Raw genomic sequence first — 18,679 nt, forward strand, 5'->3', positions numbered from 1 at the left:
CCCAAGAAAGTTTGCAGCCCAATGACTATATAAAAATGGTTCAACGTTGGTTAGACCAGAAACAAATTTTGCGTAGGTCATTAATTTAATTGCATTTTGGATCCTAAACTTTATTTTTCTTTGATTTTGACCCCTAACTTTTGTAAGAATAATAATTTGATACTAAACTTTTTAAAATTTTTGCAATTGGGTCCCTGATGTTTTGATTTCTTAAGTATGATTGTTTATCTCATTTAATTATTAATTATGCTTCATTTAGATGCATTTAATTGGTGAATTTTAGGGATTCTATGTTTTTTCATATTTTTTTGAAATAACAGAATGAATTTTGCTACATGTTCACGTTTTCTTTTAAATTGTTAATTAAATTGGTACTTTTGTTATTTTGTTGATTTTGGAGTATAAATAGAGCAAACCCTACTTCATTTAACCATTATTTCAAGGAAGGTACCTTCTATTATTATTTTAAATTCTTTTATGTGCTCTTCTGTGTTTTATGTGTGATTGCATGCTTTGAGTGCTTTTTTCTTTTATTGATTCATTTTATTCATTTAAATTTTTTTGTTTTATTTATTTTTTTATGATTATTTGGGAGGCATTTAAATACAAATTGTAATAGATAGGTGTCCAAGAAATGTATTTATTTAGGCCAGGTAATAGATAGATTTTATTTTTACCAAAAATATATTTAGCTAGATAAATATAATAGATATGTTTATTATTTTCAAAATTTCCCTTCTATATTGTGGTTAGTGCCCCTAATATAATACTTAGTGCCCCTATGTGTTATGTACTCTATGTGCTTCATGTGTTTATTTGTTTTAATTATACTTTATATGATTTATTTATTTATAATAAATGCATGACATCATCGTACTAGTCCAATGCTAGTTGCAACCTTTCTCTCCGATTTTTCACTAGTCCAACGCTAGTAAGAATTTATAGAAATGGGGTAATCCAATGTTAGACCCTTTAGGCCGTTTTTGTTCTAGATTCATACCTTGTATGACATTTATTACATCTCACACATCTTTTCCTATTTTTAGGTTATTTTCAAATTGCATGACATTTCTTCTACTATTATTCCCTCACCCTCTATTGTTTGGGTCATATCATTTAGAATTACATCTCATTCTAGAAAATTAGAAATAGGTTAGTCCATTTACTTGACTAGATCAGGAGAGTCACCTTTCGAATGTGAGAAATGGGCGAGCATGGTTTTTTAACCTTACTACACTATTATCCCTCTACAAAAAGGAAAATTGAGTTACGAATTTTAGTCTCCTGTACCCGTTATGTTGCATGCCCCTCTTCTAGGTCATGTATATTTATCTATATTGTAATTTGCTTTTTAAGTCTCATTTTTTGCATGTTTCGTGACTTCTTCAAAGAAATATTTTTAGACATCATAATTAATGTGATTGGTACTAATTAAATTTTGAACAGATATTTTGACCCTCCCGATATCCTTTATGTTTAGACTTGCATCCATATAAAAATATCCAAAATGTGATAAGTTTAGAAGTTAGATTAGGAAAATTTTTTACTAAATCTCGTAACTAGTCTTAGTTAGGTTGAAAGAGTGTCTTAAATTTGAGTTTATCATATCTTTGCCTTTCCTTTTTTCAACTATGACTCTTGAACTCTTTTCTCTTTGTTTTAAAGATCTGGAGTCATCTAAAAAGGTTTTTATTTATTTTTATTTAAAATATATTTTGGGTGACTTAGTACATCTAAATTCAATACCAAGTGACGACTCTACTTTTTTTCTAAAAACCCTTTTTAGACTATTGTTTTGGATTTAAACCGTCGCATATTTTAAGTCCCATTTTAGGCCTTTTTTTTTCTTTATTTATAAAATAAAATAAAAAACTCCTTTTTTTAACACTTTCCTTTTTATTTTTCAAAAAATGGGATGCAACAGATTTGACGACTCCACTAGGGACTTCTAGTGAGTCCAATCACTTGGTTTAGTTAATTTTTTTAAAACCTTTTTACATATCACATTAGGATATTTAGATTGCATTTTTTTTCTTTTTTTTTAGGATTTTTTTTTGCATTTTACATGCGTAATCGTCTCTCACCCTACATGTGTGTAATGAATGATTTGTTTACTTTCATTTATGTTATCACGCTTTTTACATTTGAGGTGGAGAAAAGTCACCTTAGAGCCTTTGTGTATGTTAAATAATGTTAATCTCTCCCCTCAAAAGGTCACTTCATGCGCGCATACACTTTTCTTTATAACCCTTCATTTCATTTTCTTTTAATGGTTATCACACTACTCCTCCCTATTAGGATTAGGATCGATCCACTTAGACATGTGGTCATGGTACGACATGCGCATAGCGATGTCTGAGGGATCACTCGAACCACTGACTAAGAACTTTAGGATTGATAACCCTTTGCCCTTTGGTCTGAAGGTTTGAAAGGCTAAAGTCTTATCAAGTCTAGATGTATTAGTGAATACAATTTCATGCATCCATATTAGAAATCGCTTAAGATAGAGTCAACCTTACCCTATTAGTAACAATAGACATGAGCGGAGGGATTCTACTCCTCTTTCTTTACCTTATATTTCGATATCATTTTATTTGCTCCAACGTGTTATGTGAACTAATCTCTCTTTGTTTTCTCTTCTCTTGCATTCACAAAACTTAGAAATAAGAGTTCTAGCATGGTACTCTTTGAAGAACCTATCTAAGTAGATAGATTATTACATGTTTAAATTATAGTTTATTGTATTTGGTACCCTAATATTGCATTTCATATTTAGGCCTACCCTGACATGTAAAAGGTTCCTCTAGGACATTTAATTTTTATTATTGCATATTAACTAACTTTGATAAACTGGCATCATGCATTAACCATTAGAGGGAATGTCATTTAGGGAATTCCATTTTAGAATTATGCTGATCTTTTCTCTCCTGGGTATCTAACCTATTATGGGATTTGCATGTTTAAATTTTCATTAAAATTGAAGAAGTGGGGCTCGTAGATAACGTATTTGACCCAGACTTTATGTTTCAGAGATGGAAAACTCTCGACGAATCAAATAATTGTTGGTAGTTCCAAGTGAGGTTTGGAGGTAGCTTGTACTCCTCTCGTCTAGTGAAATTCTTCAAGTAGCATCTCACCTAGGATCGATTGGAGACTTCAAAGGTATTGAATCGGGCGGTTACTTGGTAGAGGCATTGATACAAGTATGAGACCCTAGTTGTTCGACATTTAGGATAGGAAATAGAGAAATGACTGTGACAATTAAAGAGGTAGTCGGTCTTATTAACTTGTTAGTGCATGGCACATTGATAATTTTTCCATTCGTCTCTAGCAAGGCTGGGTTTTGTCATTTTACTGGGTTAAAGGAGTCTGTAGTACAAGGATTTGATCATATTATGGGTGTAAAGTTCCTATTTGATAGATTTGCACTAAGAGCTGGGTTTGAGAATCGTTCAAGTCTAAGGTAATGTGGGAGCGCAAGAGACTGTGGGTATATATGGACTCGTTATGGTTAGGATATACCTATTTCTGCGATAGGATAAGAAAATTGCTTTCAAAATCACTAAACTCATATTTGACCTTTTTCTTGGTGTTAAAAATCGACAGTGTTCTATCGTACTGACCATATTAGTCGACATATTTGTTGCGTATACCAATTGTCAGAGAGGGGCAAAATTCTTTCATGGTTCGAATCTGATTCTGCATATATAGGCTATGAAATATTTTAGGAGACAATTGCCTGTTTCTGATAGTTTACATTTAATTGGGTACAACTGAATAGTGACTTATCACAAGAGAGTCAACAGAAATAGTCTATCGAGGAATGCATTAGAGTACTTGGATTTCTTAAGAATTTTGAAAAATCAAAGGATTAGGTGGGTTTTGGATTGGACCGACTGTTTCAAACATGCTCTTCGCACAAAATCGTTAGATGTTATCCCATTGTTAGGAAATCAAGGCATCATGGCTTATACTTCGAAAGGATTTCTTAGACAGTTAGGACGTGTTTAAGGATCGCCATTCACACTCGGTTTGATCGAATTTACCATCAATTTTGACAAAGGAATCTATCCGAATGAAATTTCGATGAAGATACCTATTATTGAGGCTTGGGGCACGTTACCCAATGATGAGAATATTGCCTACATTCTGGAGTCAAAACAGATATATTTGGTCACTCTACATTACGAAGATTGGCTCTGAGATTTTGGCATGGAAAGGTCTCAAGAGGAACAATTCGAGGAAGTCAAAAGGTCGATGGCTATCATTGAGGCAAAAGACAGAGAGAATGTGCAATTAAAACAATCCGTGGAAGTCAACAAGACCTAGAGTTGTCTAAAAGGGTTTTTATTTGTTTTTATTTAAAATATATTTTAGCTAATTTTGTACACCTAAATTCACTATTAAGTGACAACTCAACTTTTTTTTCTAAAAATCCTTTTTCAACTATTGTTTTGGACCCAAACTATCGCATATTTTAAATCCCATTTTAGACCTTTTTTCTTTATTTATAAAATAAAATTAAAAATTCCTTTCTTAACATCTTTCTTTTTATTTTTCAAAAAATAAAGTGTGACAGGATGTGATTCTGTGATACTTTTCCGAGGCAATTGTAGATTTATAGCATGAAGTGATGAAAATTGAAGAGAAGTTTGGAATTGTCATGGTGAAAAAATTGAAGAGAAGGAGAGGAGACTAAGTCTGAGATATTTGACTGTCGACTGAAAACAGAGAGAAACTTAAAAAGTGAAAGTCGATGAATTTAGGCCGTTAGGGTTAATAACTTAAGAAAATTATAAAATGGCCCCTATATTTTCTAATATTTGTATAATATATCCCTGGGTTAAGTACCAATAGTTTTTTAGTTTTATTACTAGTATCCATATCCGTATCCGAATTTTATGGGTACCCCACTCTCATCTGCCCCGTTGATAGAAATTGAATCAGATATCTTAATTTTCGATGCAGGGCAGATTGGATTGCTCAGATTTTTGGGTTGACCGGTTTTTTTCCCCACCCCGAGGGACAACTCATTACCAAGAGTTGTGAATCTTGATGAAGGATAGGCCAATAATAACCAAGAAAAAGGGCTTTTTGAACCACTATTCGAGCACAATGTGCGCTCCACAGAGACCCTCGTAAATATCTCGCATTATTTGATCTCTCTTATTGGATGTGATACATTTAAACCAGGGTAAAGCTAAGACTTTTGGTATAATGAACCATCACAGAGGACATACTAAACTGAACAGCACTGCACTTTTCTCACCTCTGATCGGTCGTCTGGAAGAATCCCTTGGCTAAGGAAATTGATGATGGGATCTATCTAAGTTTTCCCTTGATAAATTGGACAGATCTTCTTCTCTTTGTAGCTAGGCATGGAAAGAATCTATACAAGGCCTGTTTTGCTTAACTGGAAAAAGGCGGTGGAGGCTAACTTGAAAATATTTTGAGAATGAGGAATTCTTTGGATTTGGAATGATTCGAATTCTTTAGCAAGTCAATGTACTTTGGCAAGATATTTCTGTATGCTTTCCTCCTTACCTTCATATTGTCCCATGACTTGCCAACTACCAATTGGGAGTTACTATAAACTTGATTTGTTGGACACCTAATTTCTAAGCCAAAACAAGATCGGCAATCAAGGCATCGTAATACTCTGTTCCATTGTTTGAAGCTAGAAAGTTGAAGTGTAAAGTATAGGAGCATTCATTTCTATTGGTTCCCACAGTTCGGCTCTACTCCTCTTGTTATTAGAAGAGTCATCCACATATAAAAGTCAAATTGGATGTGACTTTGGTAAACCTTCCGCGTCTTTGCTCACTCCTATAGTGAATTCAGCCAAGAAGTCAACTAAGCCTTGAACTTTAATTGCTGCTCTAGGTTCGTATGTATTGTCATATTCCCCTAACTCGATAACCCATTTAGTTAATCTTCTGGAGGCCTTAGGTCAAATTAAGACTGGATGAATGTGTTGATTAGTTTGAACATAAATGGGATGGGCGAGAAAGTAAGGTTTTAGATGTCAGGCCATATGGACCAAACATAGTGTCAATTTTTCCATGTGTGGATATCAACACTTAGGGCCATGAAAAGCTTAGCAGACATAACACACGGCCCTTTATACACCTGCATTTTCTTGACTCAACACGACACTTATGGGCTCATCGGACGATACAAGGTATAAATAAAGAACTTTCTCAGGATTTGAAGAAGTGAGTGTCAGCAAGTCATTTAGGTATGTCTTCATATGTTCAAAAATTTGTCGGCTTTTCGCAAGACCTAGAAAAAGGCAAGTTGTCTTTGTGCAGACCGAGAAAAGAACCTATTCAACGTGGCTAGCCGACCTGTGAGCTTCTGGATTTTCTGAATAGTGTGAGGTGAAGCCATCTCTTGAATAGCCTTCACTTTGTTAGGTTGGGCTCAATATCTCGACTAGATATCGTACAACAAATGAATTTGCTAGAGGTTACTCTAAAGATACATTTTTTAGGATTAAATATCATTCAGGGATTTTGTAACATCTTAAAGATCTCCCTCAAATTCGAGAAGAAAGAATTCGAGGTCGTGTTCTTGATTAAGATATCATCCACATGGGCTTTTGTGACACCCCGAAAGAAGGAGGGTTTTCATTTTTATATATATCTTTGTTGGACAAGCGGAGGAGTGCAGCTTTTAAACTTGGAAAAGAAGAAAAAATTTTGCAAAAAGTGAAAGGGCCAAATCCGGCCAGTTCTTGGTCGGATTGCTAGCCAGATTGTTGTTGGTTTTTGAAAAAAAATGATTTCGTCTCTGCCTTGAATCCGGTCAAGAATCCGGCCGGATTGTGACGTGGCAGCTCCGGCAGCCACTTTTGACCAGTTGTTTTCCTTCATATATATCTTCTTTTGGCTACAAAATATCTTCATTTTTGCTTCCTCCTTATCCAGCTCTTTGGAGAGAAAAACAAGAGAAAACCTCTTCATTTTCTATCTTCAATTTTTGTCCAAATCTTGTGTTTTAATTGGTGGATTTACAAATTACTCCATACAAGAGCTCACTAAGGAGGTTTAAAGCTTTTGACGGAATGATTTTGGAAGGGAAGCTCTAAGGTGTTAGTTTTCTTGAATTTGAGGTGAGTTGCTAAGAAAGTCCTCTTGTTGTTTCAATAAAGATATCTTAATGCTTTGTAGTGATTAAATATGTTATTTTGTGGAAGGTTTCATGGGTTGAAGGAATTTATGGTGATTTTTTGATTTTATATGATAGTCATGGATTGGTCTTGGATTGATGGACTAAAATGGTGTTAAATGGAACTTTTATGCGTTAAGTGCGATCATTTGCGAAAAATTTACGCTTGTGGGGATAATTGCCGGTTCTAGGATTTCAATTTGGGGGGTTTTCTAATGGTTAGATTTAAGCTTCTAATTAGCTTGATTGAAGGGGGAATTGCGGCCTAATTGAATGTATGGTATTGCTTATGAACCATATGGGTGATTGTGGTTAATTGTTATGAGAATTGATATTTGGTTGTAGGTTGGACAAATAAAGAAATGAAGGGAAAATGTTGACCGAACTTTGAAAGTGTTTGATTGCTTTGAGGTTGTGATCTAGGGCTTGGATTTGGGCAAGGCAATGATATATGATGGATGGTTCCTGAGCCGTGGAGGTGAGTGACTCTAAACTATTTCCAAATCTACTTATGAACTGTTTCATGCATTCTTTACACAATTGCATATCATGCGTGCTTGCATGGGAGTTCATGGCATGATTTGGTTTCAATGAGTTCTTGGGGAGTCTTGTGCTGAACACCAACGTCTCCACCACTTGTTTATATTCATCTGGAGCTCAAAAGGGGCTCCCTCTTACTGTTAACGTTAAAGGATCTATTTGAGCGTTGGATGTTTAAGTGCAATGATTTCGCTGGCTCACCAGAGCAAAAATACGTACATTTGATCTCGGAATCATGACATCATCGAAATGCATTATTGTGAAATATATTTGATTACTGATTTTACTGGTCACTCGCTGAGTTTCTAGCTCACCCCAAAACTATTTTATTCCCCTCCACAGGGCTCGAGGCGAAGGAAGTGCTCGTAGTACTTATTCATGTGACCGGATGGGTTATCTTCTGTATAGGTTGAGTTTTAGATTTCTCTTATGTAATAGTTAGTATTGATTAAATGATTGGACTTGAACAGATATTTGTATATTCATGGAAAAATTTGTGAGAACTGAGGACCTTTGTCTTATTCGAAAAAATTAGTATTGCTTGTATCTCTTGAGGTTTTAGTTTGTGGTATATGTAAACTGTGTGAAGCATTGTAATAATTGGGATTGTATGAATGTTTGGACTTGAATGGATGTACGTGTACGTTCCACGCTTGGGAACTAGTTTTCACTTCGTTTGGGATAAGTAATTCTTGGAGAACTTGATGTAAATTTGAGATATACCTTGAATTTGTGGAATTTAATGTATATTTTTTAGATTTATCTTGTAATTTATTTGAGCATTGTAGTGAGTGACTGATCCCGGCAAGAGCTGAGCAGGCGGTCCGCCGAACCCTGGGATACGCCCTAGGGGGAGGTGGGGCTGTCACGGGTGGTATCAGAGCTTAGGTTTCAGATCTCTGTAGCATATCCTAGGCTTGAAGTTTAGGATGCTGGACTGTGGGTTTGGTTTGAAATATAAGTGATTTCTTGTAGGACTGAAAAGCGGACAAGTAGGTGTGGTTTGACTTTTAGTGCTTGTTTGGAATGTTTGAGTGTCTTTTGAGAATTTTGGATTTGGTGGGTACAAGTGAGAATGTCGAGGACGACATTCTTTTAAGGAGGGGAGATTGTGACGCCCCGAAAGAAGGAGGGTTTTCATTTTTATATATATCTTTGTTGGACGAGCGGAGGAGCGCAGCTTTTAAACTTGGAAAAGAAGAAAAAATTTTGCAAAAAGTGAAAGGGCCAAATCCGGCCGCAAATCCGGCCAGTTCTTGGCCGGATTGTTGTTGGTTTTTGAAAAAAAATGATTTCGTCTCTGCCTTGAATCCGACCAAGAATCCGGCCAGATTCCGGCTGGATTGTGACGTGGCAGCTCCGGCAGCCGCTTTTGACCAGTTGTTTTCCTTCTTATATATTTTCTTTTGGTTGCAAAATATCTTCATTTTTGCTTCCTCCTTTTCCGGCTCTTTGGAGAGAAAAACAAGAGAAAACCTCTTCATTTTCTATCTTCAATTTTTTGTCCAAATCTTGTGTTTTAACCAGTGGATTTACAAATTACTACATACAAGGGCTCACTAAGGAGGTTTAAAACTTTTGACGGAATGACTTTGGAAGGGAAGTTCTAAGGTGTTAGTTTTCTTGAATTTGAAGTGAGTTGCTAAGAAAGTCCTCTTGTTGTTTCAATAATGATATCTTGATACTTTGTAGTGATTAAATATGTTATTTTGTGGAAGGTTTCATGGGTTGAAGGAATTTATGGTGATTTTTTGATTTATTGGGTATTTTTCTGATTTTATATGATAGTCATGGATTGGTCTTGGATTGATGGACTAAAATGGTGTTAAATGGAACTTTTATGCGTTAAGTACGATCGTTTGCGGAAAATTTACGTTTGTGGGGATAATTGCCGGTTCTAGGGTTTCAATTTGGGGGTTTTCTAATGGTTGGCTTTAAGCTTTTAATTGGCTTGATTGAAGGGGGAATTGCGGCCTAATTGAATGTATGGTATTGCTTATGAACCATATGGGTGATTGTGGTTAATTGTTATGAGAATTGATATTTGGTTGTAGGTTGGACAAATAAAGAAATGAAGGGAAAATGTTGTCCGAACTTTGAAAGTGATTGATTGCTTTGAGGTTGTGATCTAGGGCTTGGATTTGGGCAAGACAATGATATATGATGGATGGTTCCTGAGTCGTAGAGGTGAGTGACCCTAAACTATTTCCAAAGCTACTGATGAACTGTTTCCTGCATTCTTTACTCAATTGCATATCATGTGTGCTTGCATGGGAGTTCATGGCATGATTTGGCTTCAATGAGTTATTGGGGAGTCTTGTACTGAACACCAATGTCTCCACCACTTGTTTATGTTCATCTGGAGCTCAAAAGGGACTCCCTCTTATTGTTTAACGTTAAAGGATCTATTTGAGCGTTGGATGTTTAAGTGCAATGATTTCGCTGGCTCACCAGAGCAAAAATACGTACATTTGATCTCGGAATCATGACATCATCAAAATGCATTATTGTGAAATATATTTGATTACTAATTTTACTGGTCACTCGCTGAGCTTCTAGATCACTCCAAAACTATTTTATTCCCCTCCACAGGGCTCGAGGTGAAGGAAGTGCTCGTAGTACTTATTCATGTGACCGGATGGGTTATCTTTTGTATAGGTTGAGTTTTAGATTTCTCTTGTGTAATAATTAGTATTGATTAAATGATTGGACTTGAACAGATATTTGTATATTTATGGAGAAATTTGTGAGAACTGAGGACCTTTGTCTTATTCGGGAAAATGAGTATTGTTTGTATCTCTTGAAGTTTTAGTTTGTGGTGTATGTAAACTGTGTGGTGCATTGTAATAGTTGGGATTGTATGAATGTTTGGACTTGAATGGATGTACGTGTACGTTCCACGCTTGGGAACTAGTTTTCACTTCGTTTGGAATATGTAATTCTTGGAGAACTTGATGTAAATTTGAGATATATCTTGTAATTTATTTGAGAATGGTAGTGAGCGATTGAGTCCTAGCGAGAGTTGGGCAGGCGGTCCGCCGAACCCTTTGGTTCGCCTTAGGGGGAGGTGGGGCTGTCACAGCTTTCATGTTATGACCAATCTAACATGGGATGATTTGGTTGATAAGGTGTTAATATGTGGCCCCGATATTTTTGAGACCAAACGGTATAGTGGTATAGCAATAAACACCTCGAGCGGTGATAAATGCAGTCTTTTCTTGATTTTCTTCAATCATTCCTATTTGGTGATAGCCCTTAAATGCATCAAGAAAGCAAAGGATTTCATACCGCATTGTCGAGTCAACTAGGGCATCGATTCTCGACAAAAGATAGCAGTATTTAGGGCAGACCTTTTTAAGATTTGTAAAGTCAATGCACATATGCCATCCTCATCCTTTTTTCATGACCATAACCCGGTTGGATAGTCTAGTTGGATACCATACCTCTTTTGTCATCTTACCATCTTGCCTGGGAGCACTTATTAACTTCATTCAGGATAGCCTGATTCCACTCAAGGCCAAAGTGTCTTCTCTTTTGCTTCAGGGGTCTCACCTGAGGATCAATATTTAACTTGTTGCAAAACAATAAATGCCATTAGTACCACTAATTAAGTGAAATTAAAGCAGAAACACAAATAATAAAGTATGGGCTGCCTCCCATAAGCGCTAAATTGAATGTCTTAGTTAGACAGAATGCCCATTCTCTTAGTTGAGGAATTGTATTCATTCCACCATTTCCATTGAGTTACCTTCAAAGTAGGGATTTAGTCATTGACCATTGACTAAAAACGGATCAAGTCCTTCCCTTCAAATCTCAATACTGCCTTAGGGACCAACGCGTGTGACAATGAAGGGACTTGACTATTTTGATTTCAATTTATCAGAGAATAGCTTGAGTCGGGAATTGAACAGTAGCACTTTTTGTCTAACTTTGAACTCTCACTGTACTGTCTGCTTATCATACCATGCCTTTGTCCGTTCTTTATAAATTCGAGCATTCTCGCAAATTTCTTGATGAATCTCATCTAGCTCGTTTAATTGGAGCACCCTTTTCTCTCAAGTACTTTTGAAGTCAAAATTAAGAATTTGACCATCCAATAAGGTCGATGCTTCAATTCCACTGGTAGATGACATAACTTCCCATAAACTAGTTGATGTGGGGACATAAACTAGTTTCAGTATGCCTACAGTGTGCATCATCAAATTTCATTGCCCAATCTCATTTAGACGAATTCACCACCTTTTTCAAAATTTGTTTTAACTCCCAATTAGACACTTCTGCTTGTCTACTAGTTTGGAGGTGATACATGGCCTCTATCCAAAATTTTGTCCCATACTTTGCTAGCAATGCTTGAAATTGGCTATTATCGAAGTGAATGTCATGATTGCTTATAATAGCTCTAAGCACCCCAAAAAGTTTAAAGATGTTCTTCTTAACAAGTTTCACCACATTTTGACTTTTGATATATGATAAGGCCACAGCCTCCATCCATTTGGTAGCATAATCCACTATGACCAAAATGTAAAAATTCCTATACAATGGTGTGAATAGTCCCATGAAGTCTAAACCTCAAATGTCAAATGGTTCTACCTCTAAAATTCCTGTTAGAGGCATCTCTTGGTGACGACCTATGTTACCCGTTCTTTGGCACTTACCATATGTTAGCACACATGTCCTAACATCCTTAAATAGTGTGGGCCAAAAGAAACCAAATTATAGCACTTTTGTTGCTATTCTTTCTGACCCATGCAGATCTCCATATGGAGAGGAATGACAATGTTCAAGATAGATTGTATCTCTTCCTCCGACACACATTTTCGTATGATGCCATCAGCAAAACGCCGGAATAACAGATGGTCCTCCAAAAAATAATGCTTCACCTCAACTACAAATTTCTTCTTTTACTGAGCTGTCAAGTCATTGGGTACAATATTAGAGACAAGATAATTGACAAAATTAGTATACCAGGGCACCTTAATCTTTTGGATGGACCATAGACGTTCATTTGAAAATTTGTCCTCGATAAGGATGTCATCCTGAGTATCCACTTGTTGCAATCTTGACAAGTGGTCTGCCACCAAATTTTTCGAACCCTTCTTGTCTTTATCTCTAAGTCGAACTCTTGCAAAAGTAAGATCCAGCGAATCAATCTAGGTTTCGCATCCTTTCTAGACAAAAAATACTTATGATAGAATGGTCAACAAAGACAATAACTTTTGATTCAACAAGATATCATAGAAATTTTTCAAAAGCAAACACTATGGCTAGTAATTCCTTTTTAGTGGTGGCATAATTGATTTATATGTTATTAGAAACTTGACTAGCATAATATTTAACATGCAACCTCTTATCTTTTCTTTGACCTAATATAGCCCCTATAGTATAATCACTAGTATCACACATCAGTTCAAAGGGTAAGTTCTAATTTGGTGTAATGATTATTGGTGCAGATGTAAACTCTTTCTTGATTTTATTAAAATTTAGTAGGCATGCATCATCAAAGATAAAAGCTACATCTTTACGTAACAAATCGCAAAGAGGTTTAGTTATTTTAGAAAAACCTTTTTCAAATCTTCTATAAAACCTGCATGTCCAAAAAAACTTCTTACGGTCCTAACAGAGTTAGGCAGAGGTAATCTTTCAATTACCTCAGCCTTAGTTTTGTTTACCTCTATACTTTTTTCTGAAATCTTATGGCCCAAAACTATCCGCTCATATACTATAAAATGGCACTTTTTCAATTTAATATCAAATTGGCCTATTTACATCTTTCTAGGACATGACTTAGATTATTTAAACAGACATCAAAAGAGAAACTATAAATAGAGAAATCATTCACAAAATCCCAATTATGTCACCAACCATGTTCAAAAAGATTGCCATCATGCACCTCTAAAATGTTGCAAGCACGTTGCAGAGTCTGAATGACATTCTTTTATATGTAAATGTGCCATACGGGCATGTGAAAGTAATCTTTTTTTGATTCTCTGGGGCGATCGAAATTTGGTTATACCCTAAATATCGATCCAAGAAATAGTAAAATTGTTGCCCCACCAATCTCTCTAGGATTTCATCCACGAATGATAGTAGAAAGTGATATTTTCTGGTGGTGGCATTCAATTTTCTGTAATCGGTGCAAACACGCCATCCAGTAATAGTTCGTATTGGTATTAATTCATCTTTGTCATTTCTTCACCACTGTCATTCTTCCTTTTTTTGGGATCACTTGGACAAGACTCACCCAAGTACTGCCAAAGATAGGATAAATAATTTCAACATCTAATAATTTAATTACCTCTACTCGGACTATTTCTTTCATGTTGGGGTCAAATCTTCTTTGATTTTCAATTGAAGATTTTGTATTGTCCTCTAGCAATATCCTGTTCATGACTACAGATGAGTTAATACCTTTAATATCAACGATACTCCAGAACAATAGTTGATTTATGGTCCCTGAATACTCTTAACAATTTTTCAGCTTTAGTGTCACTTAGAGAAGAGGAGATAATCGCAAGAAAGCTTCCATTAACACCAAGTAAAGCATATTTTAGGTATGGAGGCAATGGTTTCAATTCTAATTGAGGGCAAGATTTATCACTTAGAGCAACAATTTTTTAAATTGCTGACTCTTAACAAAGGATAATTCCCCTTGTCCTTCTATACATTTTACTGAGTTTAACAAGTTAATGTCCTCTGCCTACTCATTTAAATTCAAAGCAATAGCATGCTCAATAGGGTTGTCATAATATTCATATTTAATAGTTTCATCAAACACTGAATTAAGCAAATCTATGTGAAAACATGTTTCAATAGTAAAAGGACATTTTAACGATTGAAATACATTAAACTTTTGCCTATCCTCACCTACTCTCAAAATTAGCTTTCCTTCTAACATATCAATTAATGCCTTACCTGTGGCCATGAATACTCTACCCAAAATAATAGGCATATTAAAATCTTCTTCAATTTCAAGAATAAAGAAATCAGCAGAAAAATAAAATTTATCAACTTTCACGAGTATGACTTCAATTATCCCCACTGGATATCTCACTAATCGATCAGCTAATTGAAATTACCATTTTAGACACCATCTCAGCAAATTTTAATTTCTTGTAAAAAGACAATAGCATTAAATTGATGCTAGAACTCAGATCACATAAACATTTATCAATATGAATATCTTCAAATGAACAAGGCACTGTAAAACTCCCTGGATCCTATTTCTTTATAAAAGGCAATGTTGAACCACGACACTACATTCTTCAGACAATGGCACAGTGATAAATTCCTCTAACCTTTGCTTATTGGACACAATTTCCTTGAGAAATTTTACATATGCCAGCATGTTAGCAATGGTCTTAGCAAATGGGATGTTCACTTGCAACTTTTTGAACATCTCTAGGAACTTCTAGTATCTACCTTCATTTATCTTCTTCTTGAGCCTTTGCAAAAATGGAATAGGTGGAACATATAGCTTAATTTCAAGCGATTTCACCAGAATATGATCATTTGTAATGTCATCACCCAAGTTAGGCTCCTTTTCTCCAATCCCGTTTCGTCCTTCTCTCATTTAACTGCTCCTCTTGCTTCTTTACTTTTTCCTTAGGTTTGTATACTGGTTCATCTAGCACTTTCCCCCATCAAACTGTAACTACCATTGTAGCCTGTTTGGGGCTTACTTCAACAGTGCTTGACAATTTACCCTGCCTCCTCTCAGTCATAGTCTTTGGTAGTTGACCAACTTGTTTCTTAAGACTCTGTATGGATGCTTGTTGGGATTGGACCATTTAGTCCATCTTTTGCATGTATTGAAACATCACATCCTCCATATTTGATTTGGTTTCTTGAATAGGTCGGGAAAGATATTGTGGTTTTTAAGGTTGACTTTGGAACTCCGGTGGCTCCAAAGCCTTGTTGCCTTGCTCTTTCCACGAAAAATTAAGATGGTTGTGCCATCTTGGATTGTAAGTATTTGAAAAGGGATTATTCCTTTGTTCCATCTTTTGACCTCCTTCATAAGCTCCAACAAATTTCACATCCTCTATAATAGTAGAGACCTCTCTGTAACAGTTGGCAGTAGATTGCCCAAACATATTACAATTAGCACAAGATTCTGATTGCTGAGGTTCACAAGTAAGTAGAGATTGCATTTGCTACATCTATCTACTCAATTTAGCCATCTGTGATCCTAAGTTTTTTTGTGTAAACACTTCATGTACACTTGTTTTCTTATCTTGGATTGCTTTTTGTTGAGAGTTGCTAGACAACAACTCATAAATTTCAACTAACTCTTCCGAAGTTTTGTCCCTAATGTATTCTTCTGCTGCAAAATCTACCATATTTTAGGTAGTAAACGTCAACCCATCATAAAATAATTGCACTTGCAACACCAAAGAATACCAGTGATTAGGGCACTAAGCAAGTAATAGTTTGAACCTTTCCTAAGCCTTATGAATTGGCTCTCCCTCTATTTGATAGAATGTGCATATCTTGTTTTGCAAATCTATAGTCTTATGCGGTGGGTAATATTTAGTCATGAAGATGTTGTATACATTTTTCCATGTTGCCAATGATTCCTCTAATAAGTTCAATAGCCATGATTTCGACGATCCCTACGGCAAAAACAGGAAGCACCTCATTTGCAATTCATCCTCTGATAGACCATTTAACGGAAAAGTTTGTACTACAGAATAAAACTCTCGAATGAAAGTGAGCGAGTCCTTATTAGCCAGACTATGAAAGTCAGGTAACATGTTATAGTGTACGATTTAGCTCATAGTTTCTTGCCCTATCACTTAGCTTGATACAGTGTAGGGAAGCTGTTATGATGGGACGTTGGATATCCCTCAGATGAAGTCCAGTAGGTGGAGTTACTGATGGCATAATTTGTCGAATGTTATGATTGTTATTACTGCCTTGGTTCTCTTTTGCTATTATTTTTCCATCTGAACTTGCTGACCCAGCTAATTCTAATTCAATGTTAATTCTAGATGATTGTAGGTGTTCTGCTTGTCTCTGCAAATGAGTTTGTTTCCTGTGATATTTTGCAGTTTTCTCTATCTCAGGATTGTACACAAAATCATCTTTTTGTGATCGGATCAAATACTAAATTCCTATGTAAGGGGGTTAAAAATAAAGTGAAGAAAAAGTGACTAGATAAAACAAAAGTAAAAACTAAAAGAAAAATAGATAAAGTAGAAGAATTAAGCTCCATCCTCAACAATGGCGCCAAAAACTTGACCGATGAATTCCTTCAAGTGCACAAGGTCAATCGGAATAATATTTACTTGGAGTATTCCAGGGTCAAACCCATAGGGACGAGTCAACTCTCGCTACCTTAATTATTTTCATAAAAGATTAAATTACTAGAGAAATTGAATTATCACGAAAGAACTATCAACTGATTTGACTAACTTTTTTGCATGGCGTCTGCTACGCCGCTAGCTCCCCCTAGACAGTGTGTTGCGGAGTAAGGGGGTAACAATGTGCTCCAGATGTAGTTGTTGTCAGCAGGCCCAGGAATCGGTCAGTCATCTGTTCCTACACGGCGCTGTGGCTAGAGGGGTGTGGGAACACTTTTTCAAAGTGTTTGGTCATCTCCCGTTTAACGCATCTGGTGTTGCCGCTATGTTGTCCTACTGGTTTTCCTCTCACTCCAAAGTTTCAGCAACACATGTGCGGGTTCTTGTCCCTTTGTTGGTTCTTTGGTTCATTTGGAAGAGCAGAAACTTTGCAAGATTCAAAGTAGGTTCGGTCACTCAGGCTCAAGTGATTTTCCAGATCCAGGAGTTTCTGTGCCAGATGAGTAAGGCTCGTGCATTCTCCAAGACCTTCTTTGCACGCGATCGAGACTGTCCATGGGCACATTTGAGCGGCCTCAACAGGCGGGTTAAGGGTGTTGCATTGGTTTCTTGGGAAAAAGCCTCCACCGGGGTGGTTCAAGCTTAACACTGATGCCAGTGTCATCCACGGTAGGGCATCTGGGGGTGGGGTCGTCCGAGATCATTGTGGGAGGGTGATCTTCGCCTATTACAGGGAGTTTGGAGAGTTGGATGTGTTGGAAGCTGAGGTGCAGTCTCTTCGGGAAGGCCAAGCAATGTGTGCAGCTCGGGCAGTGTGCACATTGATTGTTGAATCAGACTCGAAGGTCCTTGTCCAGCTAGTGAATTCGGAGGTTGTGTCGAAGTGGACAGTGTGCAACATTCTGCGGGAGATCAGACACTTCCTCCGTCAGATAAATGCACCTCTTCACCATGTGTTTTGTGAGGCCAATTCGGTGGCAGATGCATTAGCCTCATTGCGGTTGGGTGGGCAGCGGTGCTATGCCTCATTCGCGGCCCTGCCTCTCAGAGCCAGAGGGGAGGCCCGTCTTGACTGTTACGAAATTCCACGTCTACGTGAGGTGCCGATTAGGGCTTGAGTCTCTGTTTTCTTTTTTTTTTTCCCTTTTTTCCTTGGTTTTTTACTCTTGCAACTATTTCCTTTTCTAATAGAGTTTAGGGCGGGCTGCCCTTTTAAAAAAAAAAAAACTGATTTCACTAACTAATAAGAAGGAGACTATAGTTGATCAAGCTTAAGATTCAGAGGTTGAATTAATTCCCCAGTTATTTTCTTGTCAAACTCTAAACGCATCACATTATTGTATTTTAGACTGTCTCTTGATACATCTAAACTATATGTAATCAAATTCTACATCTCTCTCGAGACCGTAAATATTAAACCCTTTAATTTCTTTGGTGATATCAATGTGTCATATAAATGCTAACCTACTCTCATGATATGATTAAGTATGTTTATCTATCTAGTGTAAGTTGTATCTCCTTTCTCAATTCAATAAAAACCTAAAGTTATGTTTATGGTGATCAAGTATAAGCATGTAATTAAAGGTGAGATAGATAAATCATAGCAAAAGATAAGAACTTTAATTAAAAGAATCAATCAATTCTCCTTCATAAGAGCCCTAACCCTA

At 36.4% G+C, this 18,679-nt stretch overlaps 1 protein-coding gene across 1 annotated transcript; it reads left to right on the forward strand.

Moving 5' to 3' along the window:
* The first annotated feature begins 17,193 nt into the window (after window positions 1-17,193).
* Window positions 17,194-18,130, forward strand: LOC140010707 (uncharacterized). The gene is made up of 2 exons (XM_072058026.1): window positions 17,194-17,515; window positions 17,595-18,130. Exons 1-2 carry the CDS (start codon window positions 17,194-17,196, stop codon window positions 18,128-18,130), a joined length of 858 nt encoding a protein of 285 aa, XP_071914127.1.
* The last annotated feature ends 549 nt before the right edge of the window (window positions 18,131-18,679 follow it).

The sequence above is a fragment of the Coffea arabica genome, chromosome 7c (genome assembly GCF_036785885.1).
Source record: "Coffea arabica cultivar ET-39 chromosome 7c, Coffea Arabica ET-39 HiFi, whole genome shotgun sequence".
NCBI lineage: Eukaryota > Viridiplantae > Streptophyta > Magnoliopsida > Gentianales > Rubiaceae > Coffea > Coffea arabica.

What these genes read in the sequence shown, in the direction of transcription:
- LOC140010707 (XM_072058026.1), top strand. Translation starts at nt 17,194, where the DNA reads ATGTGCTCCAGATGTAGTTGTTGTCAGCAGGCCCAGGAATCGGTCAGT. An exon ending in GGAGTTTCTGTGCCAGATGA is followed by an intron (nt 17,516 to 17,594) that starts GTAAGGCTCGTG and finishes CGGCCTCAACAG; the next exon opens with GCGGGTTAAGGGTGTTGCAT.